This window comes from Symphodus melops, assembly GCF_947650265.1.
Source record: "Symphodus melops genome assembly, chromosome: 3".
NCBI lineage: Eukaryota > Metazoa > Chordata > Actinopteri > Labriformes > Labridae > Symphodus > Symphodus melops.
Window position 1 is genome coordinate 15,251,092 of NC_136693.1, and position 17,498 is coordinate 15,268,589.

The 17,498-nt window shown below is 40.7% G+C and overlaps 1 protein-coding gene across 1 annotated transcript; it reads right to left on the bottom strand.

Moving 5' to 3' along the window:
• Positions 1 to 1,901: 1,901 nt before the first annotated feature.
• sall1a (spalt-like transcription factor 1a) lies at positions 1,902 to 13,881 on the bottom strand. Its single transcript, XM_079340419.1, has 3 exons — positions 12,976 to 13,881; positions 4,310 to 7,704; positions 1,902 to 3,551 (listed from the first exon to the last, which is right to left on the bottom strand). Exons 1-3 carry the CDS (start codon positions 13,046 to 13,048, stop codon positions 3,111 to 3,113), a joined length of 3,909 nt encoding a protein of 1,302 aa, XP_079196545.1. The 5' UTR covers positions 13,049 to 13,881; the 3' UTR covers positions 1,902 to 3,110.
• Positions 13,882 to 17,498: the final 3,617 nt, after the last annotated feature.

Genomic DNA, 17,498 nt, shown 5'->3' on the forward strand with positions numbered 1-17,498 from the left:
TTCTGTTAAAAAAAATGTAGTTAACTTAAACTGGAAACAAATGATCTTATTTTATTTGTGTGGCAGCTGTGCATACAGCCTTCATTTATGGCCAAACCCTTAAATGAACCTTCAAGTGTACTGTAAGTGGACAGGAGTGACTTACAGCTAAAGAGAGTAATGTTTCTCTGCTGATGGTTCCCATCCTCTCCAGACGCTGCAGGAAGAGACCATCAAACAATTTAGCTCAGAGTGGAAACAAACAACCAACAATTAAATAAAAACGCATGAGATAAAAGTCTTGAAAATATAGTCCAAATCAGTAAGAATCTTTGCATGAAGCTCTGTGTTCATAACGTCAAGAGTGCACAGTGTATATTCAGAGCAATAAATGAATAAGACTCACTGCACTACAATAAATAGTGACAGTGAACAGGCAAACAGGGACAGCCCCTCTTAGTGTGCAGCGATAGTGTTTCAGTATGTTGGCCCGGCTCTTTCTGTGCTGCTCTGTGTTGTGGAGCAAGAAGCCACTGCTAGGAGCCACAGTAGAAGAGATCAATTGTACACATTCCTGCCACCTGAGATTCAAGTGTTTTTGTAATACTGCACAGCTCAATCAATAACCCAGCTAGGAGCAACGAGGAAGATCTCCACTCATATACTGCTGGGACTGCATGCCCCATATGTGTGCTTACTTGTGCATAATTACATTTTATACTGTTGATTCTTCTGCACAAATAAATTATACACTTTTTTAAAATTAATTTTATTCATTTTTAGCTATTGTCATTTTATGACAAGTATTTTTCTGTTATTTAAAGTTTTATATTTAATACAATAATCCAACATTCTTAGATACCCAAATAACACACAAGAAGAATGAGGAAGATTATGAATAATAATAATAATAATAATAAAATATAAAATACAAGAAGAGATGCATACAATTCGTTATGGATGGAAGCCAAAGTTTTAAACTAAAAAGGTAGCATTCGTCATAATTAGCAGAGCAGACATTTAGAAGGTGTCTTATTTTTCTTAGCCTACTCTGAAAGAATCTCTCAGGAAGCCGTTGCTCTGCACGAGAGCAGCTCACGGAGCAGATGTGACTGTAAAAGAAAAAAAAAGCAGTCATTGAAGGTAAGGATCATTTAGCTTCTACGTCCTGAAATATAAAACGTAAATATTGTACATTTGGGTTCTGTCAGGAGGAGGAGAGCGCCGAGGATGCTGGACATAAATTAACAGATCCTGTATTACAGGATGTGCAACGATGTGTTAAATGAAATACAGCTGTTTAAATACAAAGTGGAACTTTCTCGGTTTGAATAAGAAAAAGAAGAAAAGAAACGCTTTATACGTCGTCAAAGGATTAACCGTGGGATCTTTTAAAGCTCAGAGGCAAATTATTATATCGTCGCGTTCTTCATTTTTCCACCATAACGCATGAAAAGCCTTGATCATTTAATAGAATATTGTCTCTGCTGACATATGTCCAGGCAGAAAACACGGACTTTCATGTTTAATAGCAAATGGCAAGAGGTAACATTTTCATTTTCACAATAAAAAACAAAACACAACTCGATTATTCCGCTGAATTAGCGGTAAAGTTGCACTTTCAATGATTTGCAATGGAATGTTTTTTTTTTGTCTAAAAAGTCGTTCAATTAATTAATAAAAAAATCAGGTATGCCCTAAAGACTGCTTCCAACGTTTGTGCTTCAGCTGATCCTATTTGACAATAAACCAGAGAGCTGCCTAAGTTGCACAATGGCCCTGAAAGCAAATGAATATGAATAAAAAAGTAATTTAATATTTTTCCATATCTTATTTCAAAATCATGTTTGCCTTAACTGTGACGCAAAAACGGTGTTCTATTTTCATGAAGGAAGGAAAAAAGGCACACAAACACACAATGATTCTTTTGGAAAACTGATGTATTTGATTATTTGAGTAAAGAATTACAGTATCTTAGTTGTTAGTAGGTATTAAAGTGTAGAGAAACTGGACCCATAAAGATCTTCCAACTTTCCAAGAAAGTGCATGTAACAGTCCGAAGGTTGTCAAACCCAATATATATTTTATATTTATAAAAACACTATCATTTTGTCCCCAGGCCGTGATTGACTTCTCTTGTGTGAGCTGTATGTACATTTTCTAAGGAGGGAGTTTGTATTTCCACATCTGAACATATTTACAGAAGCTTCAACACATAACTTCGCATTTAATGTCAGTGAGGATGCTGGGACATAGCAGCAACATGGAAATCCAGCTGAGAAACTAATGGAGAATCCTGCTCATTTGATTGGCTGTCTCAGTTCCAAAAACCAATAAAAAAGGCTAGACCAAATGTTCCCTTCTGACTTGCTTTCCATATAACCAAAATACAGGCAACAACAAAAAAAAGAGATAGAAGAAAAGAAACATATGGAAACAAACAAAAAGTAGAAAGTACAATACACAGAAACAGTAACAACAGAACAAGTTAACACTAAAGAAACTCCTTAAAATGTAGCAAACTTCAACGTTTTGTCATACTTAAATAGAATAACAGTAAATAGAAGTTGGAAAGAAAGGAACAACACCAGATTTCCTTTGCCTGAATTGTTTTGCTTTGATAAAGGGAGGGTGGCATGAACACAGATGTTAGACCATCTACAGAAGATCAGTGTATAATATTTACATCAAGTCTGTTTGCTTAATACAGGGCTAATGCATTACATCGACAGTTCGGTTATAGCTACTACAGACAGAAAATAACTTAATGCCAAGGTAAGGTAATCTACCCAGATATTCTAAGTTTCAAAAGCACATGTTTTAAGCACCCATACATACCCATTCTGGCTTTAAAACAAAGAAAAACCTAAATGTTAATGCTTCCACTTGGTTTCAAGCAAGGTTATACTCACTAATAAATAAGCTCCGTAAAACTATAACATGTACATTGTACAAAAAAAGCAACTTGTCTTCACACTTGTGTTCGTAAAGATTCAATGCGGGTAAAGCAGTTCAGTTGATTTTGTCCCCGTCTTGTTCTTTCTTTTGTCTTCTTTCCTGTGTTTCTACATATGTGTACAATATGCCTTTGGGCATCTTCATTTGTCTATGCACAATTGAGGACATAAGCTCTAACTTGTGACGATTTCTTTATTGTCCTCCATGAAACGTGCAAACCGAAAGTGGGCCCCATTCTCTGTGTTGGCCATTTTCTCCAAACCAGCAAGAGCAGCATTGGGCTCCATGCTGTGCAGCTTGTCTAGGCTGCCAGTTAGGCCACCAATGGGAGAGCTACCCCCATTACCCACACCGCCTGACATGTGTGGGATGCCTCCATTCTGAATGACAGAGATTTCATTCGTCTTCATCGCCAGGCCGTTAGAGAAGGCTGCAGCATACTGGTTCCAGAAACTAGCTGGGTCTCCATTACTTGCCCTCGATGCCATGTCCTTCTGGAAAATTTCAGGAAACTTGACTGGGTTGGCACCCAAGAAGGCCATTGGCCCATCCACAGAGAGCCTGCGGCCCCGTCTGGCGGGAGCACTGTTCCACATGTGTGTGCCCATATGAACCTTCACAGAGAGAGGGAAGGAGGGAGAAGAAGGATAAAAGGGAGGGGGAAAGATAGAGCATAAGTGGGATGAAAATTAGCGACGTTTACAAACTTGGCCATAAATACTGCACATGAGATGATGCAATGGAAAAAAAAAAAAAAATGCTTAACCCCGAATTAAAATAGCTTCACACCCTGGCTGCAAAGGACCACTTAGTTGCCTGTGCTGTGAGAGGTACCAGTATGGTTTAAACATCTTATTTTGGCAAGAAGGACACATGCTGTTTCATCTAAATCTTAATTTGCTCATCTCACAAGGGGGCACAAAGCTTTTTTTTTTGTAAAATTCAAGCACAAAAATCTATTACACATAACATTTTATCTCTTCCAGTTCCAGTTAGTTTTTTTCCTGCTTAATAATCATCAATACACATTAAATTAGTTATGCTTATGGCATGCCATGGATAAACTACTTCTGAAGTCTTCAGAGAATTTTCTTTGTTGATTATAGTTGAGCATCTTCCGATACAAACAAATTTTCCCCTGTGTAAATCAAGTTTCTACCAAAAACCAAAGCTTGGTTTTAAATCACTTTTACAAGTTATTGTTAACATTTTTCCAAATGTCTCTCTAGGTATAAGGACTGACACACAACATACTTGACATATTTTGTCTTTAATTCACACAATTCTCTGAAAATGCTGTAGATAAATGAGTAGGATATTTTTCTTAATGATTTGATGAAACTAACAGCTTTCTAAATGTTTTAACACTTACCTTGAGGTTTCCTTTGGTGGTGAAAGCCCGACCACAGATACTGCAGGCAAAGGGTTTCTCCCCTGTATGGGTTCTCTCATGGATCTGTAGAGCACTGGAGGATGAGAAACATTTCCCACAGGTGTTGCAGAAGTGTTGCTTCGGTGTCCTGCGTGGTGGAGCACCGGAAAGCACTGGGGAAGTAGAGGCAGATGATGTGACCAAGCCCAGAGGCATGTCCTTGTTTTCTTGGTGAAGGCCATGGACAAAGCCATTGACCTCTGGTTTGTGAAGAGAGCCTACAGACAGGAGGGATGGGGTTGGGCTGGATGACAAGCTGGTGTTGGAGGGCTCAAAGAGCTGTGAGGGCAGGTCTCTCATTTGATGGGTGAGCATGTGCTGCTTGAGGTTGCCCTTGGTGGAGAAACCCCTGTTACAGGCCGTGCAAATAAATGGCCGTTCTTTGGTATGGCTTCGATAGTGAATGTCCAAGGCACTCTGACAAGCAAAGGTCTTCCCACAGATGTCACAGGATGTGTTCTTGATGATGTTACGCTCACGAAAGGAGAATATCATGCCCAGGGGATCTTTTGGGTGATTGACGGATGTTAGGTCTAGAGCTCCAATGTTGGAGGGGTTAGGATGCAGGAGGCTTGCACTAGTGTGCTCAAAAGATAAGGCCCTCTGGTGCCTTTCTTCAGGGTGTGGGGATTTGTGTGGTTGTGTCTGCATGCTTGTGGGGGACGGCGCCTGCATAGAGGAGGTAGATTCAGACACAGCTGGACTCCCGGCGCTCCGGCTTTCAATATCCCCTCCCAGAGACGAAGAGTCATTGGTGAGACAATCCCCTTCAGCTAAGCCATTTGCCACAGCCCTCATTTGGCTGGTCTCTATTTCATTATTGTGGTCATGCTCTAGGCCATCTTTCTGGTGCCCCTCTTGGTAAGCCATTTCAGGGGGAACTGGGGAGTTACATAGACTGTCATGTGACCTAGGTGTGTCTGGGACACTGCTATCTGGACCTTCCTCCATTCCTTCAATGTTGTCATCGGAGAAGTTGTCCAGATCATCAAAGTTTCTCTCCTCAAATGAGCCAGTGTCAGAGGCCATGGACTCAGGGTAACTCTCTGGCAGAGGGGTGTTGGGGATCTGCCCACCCATGTGCATACGAATATGTTGCTGTAAAACCACAGCATTAGTGAACTTCTTCTGACAAATAGGGCAGGAGTGTTGGACTCGAAGAGGAGGCATTGCCCTATGGACGCTGTAGTGTGTCTTAAGATTTCCTTTGGTGGTAAATGCCCTGCCACAGACTTTACACTTAAAGGGCCTTTCACCAGTGTGAGTGCGATAGTGCATTTTCAGAGCACTTTGGCAGCTCAGAATCCGATGGCAGATCACACATTCATTGGGGTCTGTAACCTTCCTGTCAATGTTCTCCACTAGCTGCTGCAGCTTGGAGGTCTCAGACCCCTGGAGAGGATCCAGGATGCCACCAAAAGGGAACTTAGCCTTGAATTGATCAGACATAAGAGGCATTAGCGGGTTTGTCATCATGGGCGGGCTGTTAGATGTTGTGTAATCAGCAGTGTTCTCTGTAGCAGAGCTCACATTTGTCATGAAGCCTGAGGAGTGGCTGCCTTCTTCAGTTTTCCCATTTGAGGTAGGCAGAGTTGCACCTTCAACCTCTTCAGAAACTCCATCGATACTTTTAGCTGAAGGGTCAGCAGCACCTGAGTCACTCTTTGTGGTAACAGAATGGCTTGTAATAGCTATAGAATTATCTTCCTTTTTGATGAAATGGGGCAAGCTTGGCATGGTTGGTGGCAGCAGCATACCAACTGAGGAAGTCAGAGTGGGCAAAACTGGTTTGCTATCCAGCCAGCTTGTGACGGGTTTCTCTGGGGGCATGGACATGCCGTATGGGATGCCTGTGCTTGTTGGTATATTGTCCAAATGCTCAGGAACAGGGTAAGGATTCATCTGGATGTGTGGGTATTTTTCTTTATGTCGCTGGAAATGTACCTTCAGGTTACCTCGGGTGGAGAAGCGGTTACCACAGATATTACACTTGTATGGTCTTTCCCCAGTGTGAGACCGCAGGTGGATCTGCAGAGCACTGTCACTCCCAAACACTTTGCCACAAAAACGACACTTATGCTTGAAGAAAGCATCGTCAGAGCTGCTTTTGTGCTCAAATGAGGTGACATTTGGCTGCTTGCCTTTTGTTCTCTGGGCCAATGCTGCTAGAGAGTTGAGGTCCTCCACAGTAGTGCCAACACTGGGCAGAGGGTTGGAGAACATGGGGTTACCAGGTGGGGGCTGAGGTAGAAGGGGATTCACCGCAGAGCTTAACAAGCTACGCATACCAAATGATGGTGTTGATGACTTCGCTAGTGAGGGGTTGCTGAGCTGAGAGTGGAGGCTACTTATATGACTCTGCCTCTTGTCAGAGGACTGGGCATTCACTGTTGATGGCCCCAATGTGCTAATGCTCTGAGATGTCTCACTGCTGCTTGGGTTGGATTGAGGTAGCTGTGCCGCTGCAGCCAGCTGCTTTAGGCTGCTAATACTGGCTGACTGGCTGGCCAGGTTCTGTGCTAGGCCTGCGGCTGCAGCCAGCTGTTGGGAGAGATGGGAGCTGAGTGTGGTAAGTGGGCTGGCAGCAGGCCCCATTGTGCCTGAAGCTGAGGCAGAAGTTGGAGGCACCTGTATTTCTGGGGACTGAGAGGCCAGTAGCAGTATCTGATGGCGAATCTGCTCAATAAGCTGTAGTTGGTGTATCTGTTGCTGTTGTAGAGCCAAGAGCTGCTCCATGAGGGCTGGCACTGCTACCCTGGGCCCCCCATTAGAACGAGCCTCTTGGGAGAATTGGGCTACAGCCACTTTGGTGCTCTGCAGATTTTCAATTATGACATTGCTGTTAATCATGGAGAAGTTCCCCAGTTCAGTCAGGTTACTGAGCTGAGGTAGAGGGGCAGAGATAGCTGAAGTACCTACTGCAGGAGCAGAGGGGCCCATGACACCATGGCTGCTTACTGTGTTAATGGGGCTCCCACCATCTGTATGACTGCCTTCTTCTTCATGACCACTGCTCATTCCGGAAACGTCCACGTCCATGGATTCATCTCTTTCGAGAGAGTTAGGCTCCAATAGGTCATTGCACTCAGTTTGATCAGTGTTATTAGCCGTGTCATTCATTTGGTCATCTGGATTATGGGGAGGAGACCCAGGTGAAAAGGTTCCGGTGGGGGAGACAGGATTTTCATTCACTATCAGAACTAACTGATTCTTAGTGCAATTCTTCTGGTGTTCCTCAAGATCAGATATTTCAAAGAACTCAGCACAACATCTGCTACAGACATGGGCGTCTGACTCTTTGCAGGGGGGGTCCTCTGAGCAAAGTTCTGTGTCCCCTGAAAAAGAGGAAACAGAGGATTAGTGATTAGAAATGTTTTGCAGCTGAAGAAGCAGCTTTATCTCCTCAAATTCCATTGTTGTTAATCTTAAGTTAATCAGTTTTACACTTATCCCTTTGATGTGTTAACAAAAACAACGGTTGAAAGGCAACAATAAGCCTACAGAAATGAGAAAAGGCGTCATTCAATGCAGTGGCCACGGAAATACGATAAGGGGGACACGAAATCAATGGGAACTACTCAAATATTTCTTAAAAGTGATCTTTGAAGATTTACATCAGGGTTTCATCAGCCCAAACAAAGGTGATCATTTTCACCAGATAATCCATCAAAATATAGAATGGAGTGAAGTGTGGACATTGGCCCTTAATGAAATTTCATAGAAAGATATTGATTTCCTATATTCCATGTCCTTCAAAGTCTTCTTGTCCACTCGAAGCAAATCAAGCATTTGATGGACTTATTAGACTTTCAATTTGCTGTCAACTTTGCTCATTTTCAGCCGACTATGGACATCTTGGACAGGTTATCTATGTCACTAAACTAATTTGTATCCACTCATGCTGCAGTCACACTAAAATGTGAACAACAGAGCCTCTGGCATCAAGGTGGTTGCTAAAAAAAACACAAGAAAATCAAAGAGAAATAAAAATGAAAGCCATTTTGACTGAACAGACTTGTTTAACAAATGGTAGCAAATTATTTTCTCTTGCTTAAATGTCTACAATTGAATGAAAATTGCAAAAATATATTACATATTTCAAATGCAGTTATTTATTGGCTACATATTTATATTTTAGATTTCAGTCTTTGACCTGTAAAAGTCAGCGAATAATAGTCCAAACACCTTAAATTCTTTGCAATAAACGACTTGGTGCTTGAGTTGCATAAGTACGCACACATAATAAACTTCCCAAAACTCAGAAACTGGACATACCAGCTGGCCGATCAAGCAATTCAGAAACTTTCAGTGAGATGAAATTCAAAAGCAATGGCTGCCTTTTAATTTCGCACAGAAACAGGTTTTATAATTTTCCGTTTTGATAAACAAACAGGTCAGAGAGTAAGAAGACACCCTGCCCCCAGAGCCACCGCTGTGCTCCAGACTTTCCTTATTCTGTTCCCTCTTTGTCACACTAAAATCTTGCTGTTTAACATACAAGTTGATTTACAAATTGCATTTCTCTATGAATCCTTTTCATTGTGGCTCCGGCCCCTCAACACTTTCATCAGGGCCAAGAATTCATTTGCAAATGAAACCCAGAGAAGTGCAGCCCTGCCCCACAGAGAGACAGGATGCCTTCCCATTGTTCACGCAGCATGGGAGCGGCGGGGATCGTCGGCACAGCCTGGCCCTGCTCATCTCAGTCGACTCAAAGCAGATCCTGTTTAATTCAGGGATTATCTCCCTCAATGTTTCTCTGCTCAGAGACATCAGATAACACAAAGTTGCCATGACAGTAAACCCTGGCCCTCACACCAACAAACCATGCAAACAGGGAAAATACAACTTTAATGATAACTTTTCCCGTTGAATCTCCCCTGTCACCCTCAGCCCCCACTCGTCCACCTACACACCAACTTTAAAAAAAATGTGTTCAATTGATAGTGTGAAAAACATGAAGAAACACAAACACCTTTTTACTTTTCTCGAGGCTGACTGTACACAAATAAGTGTGAAGAAAATCTTAATGATAATTAGTCACATGAAATAAGAAAAAAACTCATCAAACAAACTTCTGACTGATGCAGAATTGATAAATACATACAAAATGTTTGTATGCATGTGTGTTAATGCTCCAAATCCATGCATACAACAACAACAAATACACAATGCATATGCTGTTTGAGAAATAATGTAATATAATATTAGTTATTAATAATTTCACCCATTAACATACGCTAATAAGAGTAATAATAATATATATTTAACAAAAAATAATTTCAAAACAAAGATATTTCTTGTAATGCATAATTAAAAATAAATAAATCCACTATTACAAAAATGTAAATAAAAAGTTTACATTTTAAAGCAATAACTTTGAAATATAAGACCATGAAAAAAGAAAGAAAGATAAAAAATGTAATCACCAATTGGCATCTGTGCATTTAACTATTGAAAGAGCTGGAGGAAAATATTTGTATCTTAAATTTGTTTCACCAAAGTATGCAGTCCCATATTCACCAACTACGTCTTGAGTTTGGAAAAAGAAAATTACTTTAAATTAGGAAAAAACATTATTATCATAATTCATCTCTCACAACTTTAATGTAACGCTAAAGATTTGTTCTTTCAATAAAATCTTTGACTTTGACACCAAAAATCTCTTTTAAATCAAAACTAAATCAATGCACGATCACAAATCTACTGTCCACAAAAGTCTAGCATAGGAAACATCACAGATGCTCGCATTAGGCTTAATTCCCAAAATAGCATGGATTAACTTCGAATTAAAATTTAGATAAAGTCAAGCTGGTAGAAAGATGGAGTCTGTAAAACTTCCATAGAATCTCTATCAAAAGCACAATGTAAGCGGTGCACAGGGCTAAAGGGCGGTGGAGAGACAAAGAGAAGAAGACAGAACCTCAAAGAGAGTGGCCAAAGTGTGAATATGAGAGCCAAGAAAGCGAGGATTAGTGGGAAAAAAAAGTTGACGGCGAGCTTTGAGAGATCCTACATTATTTTTTGCGCGGGGCCTCTGTGAGCCTCTCTTGACACTTGTAACTTCAGGAGGGTTTCTGCTCTCATCGGCTCCAGACACTGAACACTAGATGGGGTTCCACTATAACTGCCGAGGTCCAGGACAAGACTCACATCTGAGAAGCTCTGCCCCGGTGACATGCTTAAAGCTCAAGGGGAGGGAGGAAAAAAAATGGCAAAGCAAGTCCTTCAGGCTACACCTAAACTCCCACCACATAAACACTGGCAAAATGACAAGCAACTGCGCTCTCTGTTTGCAGAGAACAACAGTGGATAGTGGGTTGCTCTGCCAATCTCTCCTCTAGGGGGGCCACTCTGATAGGGCATAAGGGGGATGGCCACAACATTGATAAGGCTTCACAAAACACAAACACACTGAAATAAAGAGTCCAGGACTCGCTGGGGAGCCTGCAGCTCCGATCAGCAGGGTCAATGGCGAGGTAGAGAGGCGCACACTGGGCCCTGAACTCCCCTCACCTCCACACAGAGAGACACTGGCAAAGGTTAAAACAGCTCAACATCCCACCCTCTGTGGCTCTCACTTCAACCTCCTAGTAACCACGGGCCCTCACCATCTCTGACATTCAGCTACAAACACAATGACTTTCTGTTCTCACTTCCGGCTCCCATAGAACACACAGAACATTTGTTATGAGCTCTGTCAGCTAAATACCCCTAATTCTAAAGAAAATATGTCCTAAGTGTTGTATTTACAAAAAGACATGTGGAAAAAGGTTCAACATTTGTCACTGCATTGGGCAAAATTAAGAAATGTTGCTTTCTGTCCGTGTGACAAAAGGGAACTTTTCATTAACTTTATTCAATTTAAAACAAAATGCAGACAATCCAGCAGTCAGAAATTAACTGCATCCTGCATAATCATCAAGTTGCTAAAAATCACGTGAAATTTGCAGCAAATACTTTTTCTATGCCTGACGTTCTCATGAGAGAAGCAAATGTTTCTTTTAAATTACCTGCACATGCTTTTCAGGCAATACTAAATACAACGTGGCTTTTAGAATAGATAGAATTTATAGGCCTTATCCCTTAGGCCTATCCAACTCTAAAAATATTTTCTCTTTTTATCTCTATGTTTGACGTTGGCATATCTCGTTGTTTGTTTAAATTAAAATAGAAAAAAATAAGAAAAACTATGTAAAGAAAAACTTTACATACACACTTTACGACAGTGCAAACGACTGCATTTAAATTACAAATATTGCCTTGTGTTTAAAAAAACAAACAAACAAAAATACAAAAAGACATTTTCTTCAAAACAAGTCATTTCAATTAGTGTCCAGAAGTCGGTCAACAAAAAATACACGTTGCATGTGACATCCTGTTTGGACATAGGCCTACACTACACTACCCTATTTTTATTCTCAGACATTATTTTACTTCGAAGTTTATGGTTTTTAAAATTGTCTGTAAATAATAATGCACAACCACTTTTTTCCCCCTCGCTTCACTGAAAGTCACTGGTACTGAAACTTTGAGCCTCATACAGAGGGGTTGCTGTTTTCAGCTGTCACGTTGTTTAAAACAATTTCACGTTAAGCACAACTGCAAGGTTAAAACATTTTTTTCACTTTATCTATGAAGATGAATCAACACTAAATTATTTAACAGAGGATCAAATAAATCTAAATTAAGCGCGAGCTTCTTAATGTAAATTGCAAAGATCTCATGTATCATTTATGATTTTAGCCTTTAAATTCTTTCGTTAAAAAAAACACAAAGCATCGTAGGGTTGTGAGCGTGCATGGGACAGTTTTGGCGTAATAGTAAAGTAAAATCTAAATAACGATAAGATTAGATGGGGTATCTAAAGAGGTTGTGTGCGTGTGTGTGGGAGACGCTCTCTTCAGCAGTTGCTTCTCCTTTCATCCAACTTTTTACTGTAAAGGACGCTGTCGCTCAAACGAGCACTAACTTATCGTTGCTTGTCATACAAGTGGGAAATCATTGCTCTATTAAAAAGCACGAATCTGCGGCTCGAAAAGTTGCTTTGGCCAGGACACAGGAAAAGTTTGATTCACCGCCGGAGAGACACGGTGATCTCTCCGCCTATGGAGAGGCTCTGAACGCTGGGAAGCCTCGGAAAGGACCGAAACTGAGTTGGCGACACGTTACAGAAAAGTTGCTTATATGCCATTTTAAACTGAATTAGACTATGAAGTTAGATGTTTTAACATGCAGAAATGGCATCACAAAATGAAAAAAAAAAAAAAAAAGAATTACGCACAATAATTATATTTTTACCTATTCAAAGTTTATGGCAAAGTTCATATTATTTTGACAACGTAGTTCTGAATGTAGAAAAATACAAAAAGTAACTCTAAATTCCTAATAAATATGGAATAAAGTCAATTTAATTGATATATTGGATTTATGTTTTAAAGAAATAAAAAAAATAATTTTCAAATAAGTAAACTAGTATAAAGTCAAATCAAAGTAGGCTATATTAACTTAAACCGTGAGACGAAGCCACAGACATGACATAAAAAGCAGAAAGTGACATATTTAAGTTATTTGGATAAAAGCAACGATATGTTACTGGAACTCACCATTGTGCTCCGATAAGGGGAGATGAGGGTCGGACTGGAAGTGTTGCGGCTTCGCTTGTTTCCTCCGCGACATGCTGGCTGGCACATCAGCAGGCGAAGAATAAAAAAATGACTACAAAACCCTCTCAAAAATTACGTAAATCGAGCCCATCCACCGCGCATGTGCCGCGTTATGATTATCAATAATGCTCTACGATTAATCATACGGGGGGCTTCTTTGAAAAGCGATTGGCACCTCGCCAACCCCCCTCCTATTCAAATGAAGTCTCTTTAATCAATTAGCTCCTGATTTGCTGGGGACTCTTGTCTCTCTCTCAGCTCCCACCCAATGAGTTGATCCGTACGGAAAAGAAAGGCTGGGTTTTCCAAACTTTAGATACGGTTTAACCCCTTCAGTTAGCCAAGTCAACGCTTATCTTGACTACTACAGGGGGACTGTCAGCGTCTCGAGTCAGAGCCTGCCACAGTATCTTTCAATCTATCACATTGATCAAGCAGCGATCACAGTTTTTCTTTGCTTTTTTCCCCTCCTGGAGATGTGAAGCAAGCGGACGCTTACTTCTCAAACCTCCACAAGCTCCGGCCAACTTTCTTCTTTTCACTAAAACTCAGTAGTCCGTCCTCCGCTCTTGCATCAAGATCGTAGTAGCTCAGCTCTCTTGCTGCAGATCGACACCTACTCTCTGAAGAGTTTGTTCAATCGGGGATCCCGGTGCGCTAAAGCGCAGCGTCGCGCGAGCATGTTCCGTGCGTAAATGGCACCGGTACGCGTTCCCGAAGTCCACAGCGTCTTCCAACGTCCCAATCAGTTTCATTTGATTGTTATTAGTCGAAAGGGGGGTCACTTACTAACACGTTTTCATCACACACTGCATTCCGCGAATAAACAAACTTTGAGGGCCCGTGCAGCGCTGGGTCAAAATGTGGAGCCCAGCCCATCAACGATTTGATTGGTCACTGGGCTTTTCAGTCATCCTGCCATTCACCTCCTCCCCTTCCTCCCCCCGCAATCTCTCTCTGTCTCTCTCCCTTCTCTCTCTCTCTCTCTCTCTCTCTCTCTCTCTCTGATTGCGCACAGCAGATCTAAAAGCTTTGTGCGCATCGGGAAAATCAGTGGCAGAGACAGGGAGACAATTCTGTTCATCTGAATAGGAATACATAAAGCTTTTTATTTCTTACCAAAACGTTTTCCTACACACAATTATATTGCGTGGACTTATCTATATTTCACTCCATCCGTTGGGAACGAAAACATCCTTACATCTTTACCAGACAGTGTATAGTTTCTTTCGTAAAATAAGATAAATAATATTGTGCTTGTAAAAAGTGTTACGTTTTGAAGGCCTTCTGATAACTTTAAATATCTAACAATGTAGAGGAAATATGTAGATAAAAGAGCTATGTTAAAATGTAATACCGGATACTGGAGAGCCAATAAACCAGTGCTTGATGAACACTGTAAAAATTACAAATATATATATATATTGTTTTATTATTATTATGTGGCCTTAAATAATGCACTAACAGGAGTGTGCATCCAGTGGGGATGTTTTAGGAGGGCAATAGGTCCCACAGGAGCTTCACACACGCGCTGAGTCGAGTAGATTTATTAGGTGAAAAAGATAAACGAAGCTCTCAGTCGAGCTGATTTTGAGAAATGAAGATAATAATGTTACTATAGGTGATGCCTCGGATGCCATTATTTTTCACTGAATATTTAAAGAGCGGCTGCAGGCTAGATGGATCTGGTCCTCTCTTGTGTCAGATATCTTTTAGGTTCGACTAGCCTTACTATTTACTTATTCATGAAAAAAAGAAAGAGCAAGGAAAGAACCGGGAGGAAACCAAATACTTCTGACGGCGGCAGTTATATCTGTGCGTTATGCCAAATATTAAAATAATATATTTGTGTTTTTATCGTGTACACAGATCTGACTGAACCATATTTAAATGTGACAAACGGAAAAGTAAGTTGTGACTGATAAAATCAAACAGCAAATGATCATTAGGAAGGGAAACATGTGTGTGTGTGTGTGTGTGTGTGTGTGTGTGTGTGTGCGCGTGTGTGTGCGCGCCATTAAAAAGCCAATGCAATTATGTGCACCAAACTTGAAATTGCTGGGAGAGGAAAAAGGGGTCCGCAATATTGTAATGTCCCGGGCGGGAAAATCAATGGCCAGTTAATTGATGTGAGTGTTGGTGTGAGATTGTAAACAGGGTGATTTGCAGCCCAGCCGAGCGCGAGACATTTTAAATGGGATTCAGTCGGGACGGTGAGGATACAGTGTTCACAATCATGCGCTGAATGACCCACACTGACACAGTTTGGGGACTGAATACATGTAACTCATTGCCACTGCCTGGAAAAGTTTTCAATGCTAAGGTTTTTTTTTTGGTTTTTTTTATTAAACTCATGTTTTACATTAAAGATCAACTGACTGGACTACTTGTTGATTCTAATATATTATTCATAATATTCAGCACCAAGTGTCTTGTACTGTGATCAGCTTTGTGCTTACAGAGAGGCAATTGGGGGTTAAAAATAAAAATTTTCTCCACGAGTTCAAAGCAAAACTCCCACTAATGACAGGTATTCGAAATATATTTTCATATCAATAATTTTCTTTAATTAACACACATATGTGTATATTCAGAAAATACCACACGGGCCTTCTTAATGTCCTGTCAGTTTATCTTTGAATGAATGAAAAAGATTGACTTTGTTTTCTGCAGGGGAAAATGACAGAAGCCTTTGGCGCATAAAAAGTACGCATTACTCTTTTACACGCAATCGATGCTGTGCTCAGCATATCACAGAGGGTCTGGCCTGAGTGCCATCACTCACTATTATCACTGACATCCCATGATTGATCATACAGCCGAGAAACACTGTGCGTTTAAGCGCATAATGTGATAGCCGGGGAATCTCCCACAGCCGAACTGTTAGTGATCCTCACACAGTGTATTTGTGTGCAGAAAGACTCTTTTCCGTGTGACACCGCATTCAACACGTGGTGGGTTTCTATTCACGCTCCTGCTCAGTGCTCTACGCGATGCCTAAAGAATTACAACTAGCTGGATCAGGCCTTCATCTGGGTCAGCTGCACGCGCGTGCGTGTGTTACTTGTGCCCGGATGGCAAGACTAGAAAACGGGCAAACTTAGGTGGGTTTAGGGTTTACAATGATCTATAGTTTCCTAATGTTAACACTAACACGAAGATTATTGCATCTGCTCACAAGACTGTTGGTACTTTTCATGATTACAAACCATTATTTTTGATTAATTATGCCATAAAGATTCAAGGCTCTTTGATGATAATTGCGAACTCAAAAGCAAAGTCATAGAAACATAAGAAGCAATACATTTTATTAAATCAGTAAAATCAGCTCAGCTGTCATTCTATTTATATCTTTTTAAAGACATAAAAGTATGTTCTTGCTATGCAGAGCTTTATTCCTGATGAACAATATGCTTAAACATGTGACCTCCATTGCTCCCAACACAAATATCAAGAAGTGCATGCCCTTATTTATGGCATGCTGACGTCTTGCAAAAGGATTAGGAGCTTGATTAAAGGGATTGTTGTAAGCTGGCCTCATGCTCAAAGAAATAAAGAAATAGGCCCATTTTCTTAAGTCCTACACACTGTCAACTGTATGACTATATGCAGCTTTCTTTAAGCCATGTAACTTAGCACATTTAATATGCAGATTGTATGAAAACAATAAAACTATGTATGAAATGTTTAAATTATTTACAATGTATTACTATATTTTTACCCTTTACTCCTCATATGACACTTCAATTATCAAATTAATTAAGTTTATACAGAGATGTATCAGCTGTAATATAAACTGTTGATATTTTATGTATGAAGTGAAATGACAATCACAAAGTGGCATTTAGAGCTGTTTGGCCCCTCAAGAAATCCCTTTGAAAAATTACCTGCATTAAAATTCAGTACCTGCAGCTGCCGAGAATGGCCTCCATTAATTAACAGATCAAATCCTTTCTATTGTCCTCCAGCAGCACTGCCACCACTTGTCCCACTGATCGTCTCCCCCCTGACAACTTCCTGCAGCATCAGCCCATATCAATGGGCCGTGTTTGTTTTTACATTATCTCAGCTGCAGTTACAGACACCCCCTTTCAAACCGACGTGTTTAAGGGAAAACAAGCAAACATTCAGAAGTGTCAGGGAGGTGTGAGAGGTCACCGTCCCATCACACACACCATCTCCACACTGTGTGTGCGAGTGTGCATGTGCTACTAGTGCAGTCGTCAGTGAAACACACACACACACGCACTCTACAATTCTTTGTGTGTCAACTAGCTGGTACAAGTGTTCAGAGATGTGCGCCAAAGTGTTCCTGCCCGAGAGTGCCGTCCTCCAAGATATTAGTGAGAGAGACTAGAGGAAATTACCTTACTGTAGTGACTGCATGGTGTAAATGGAAACCACAAGCTACACACTGTCGTATTATTTGAACTGGTGCATTTTTATTTTTGACCACAAAGTAC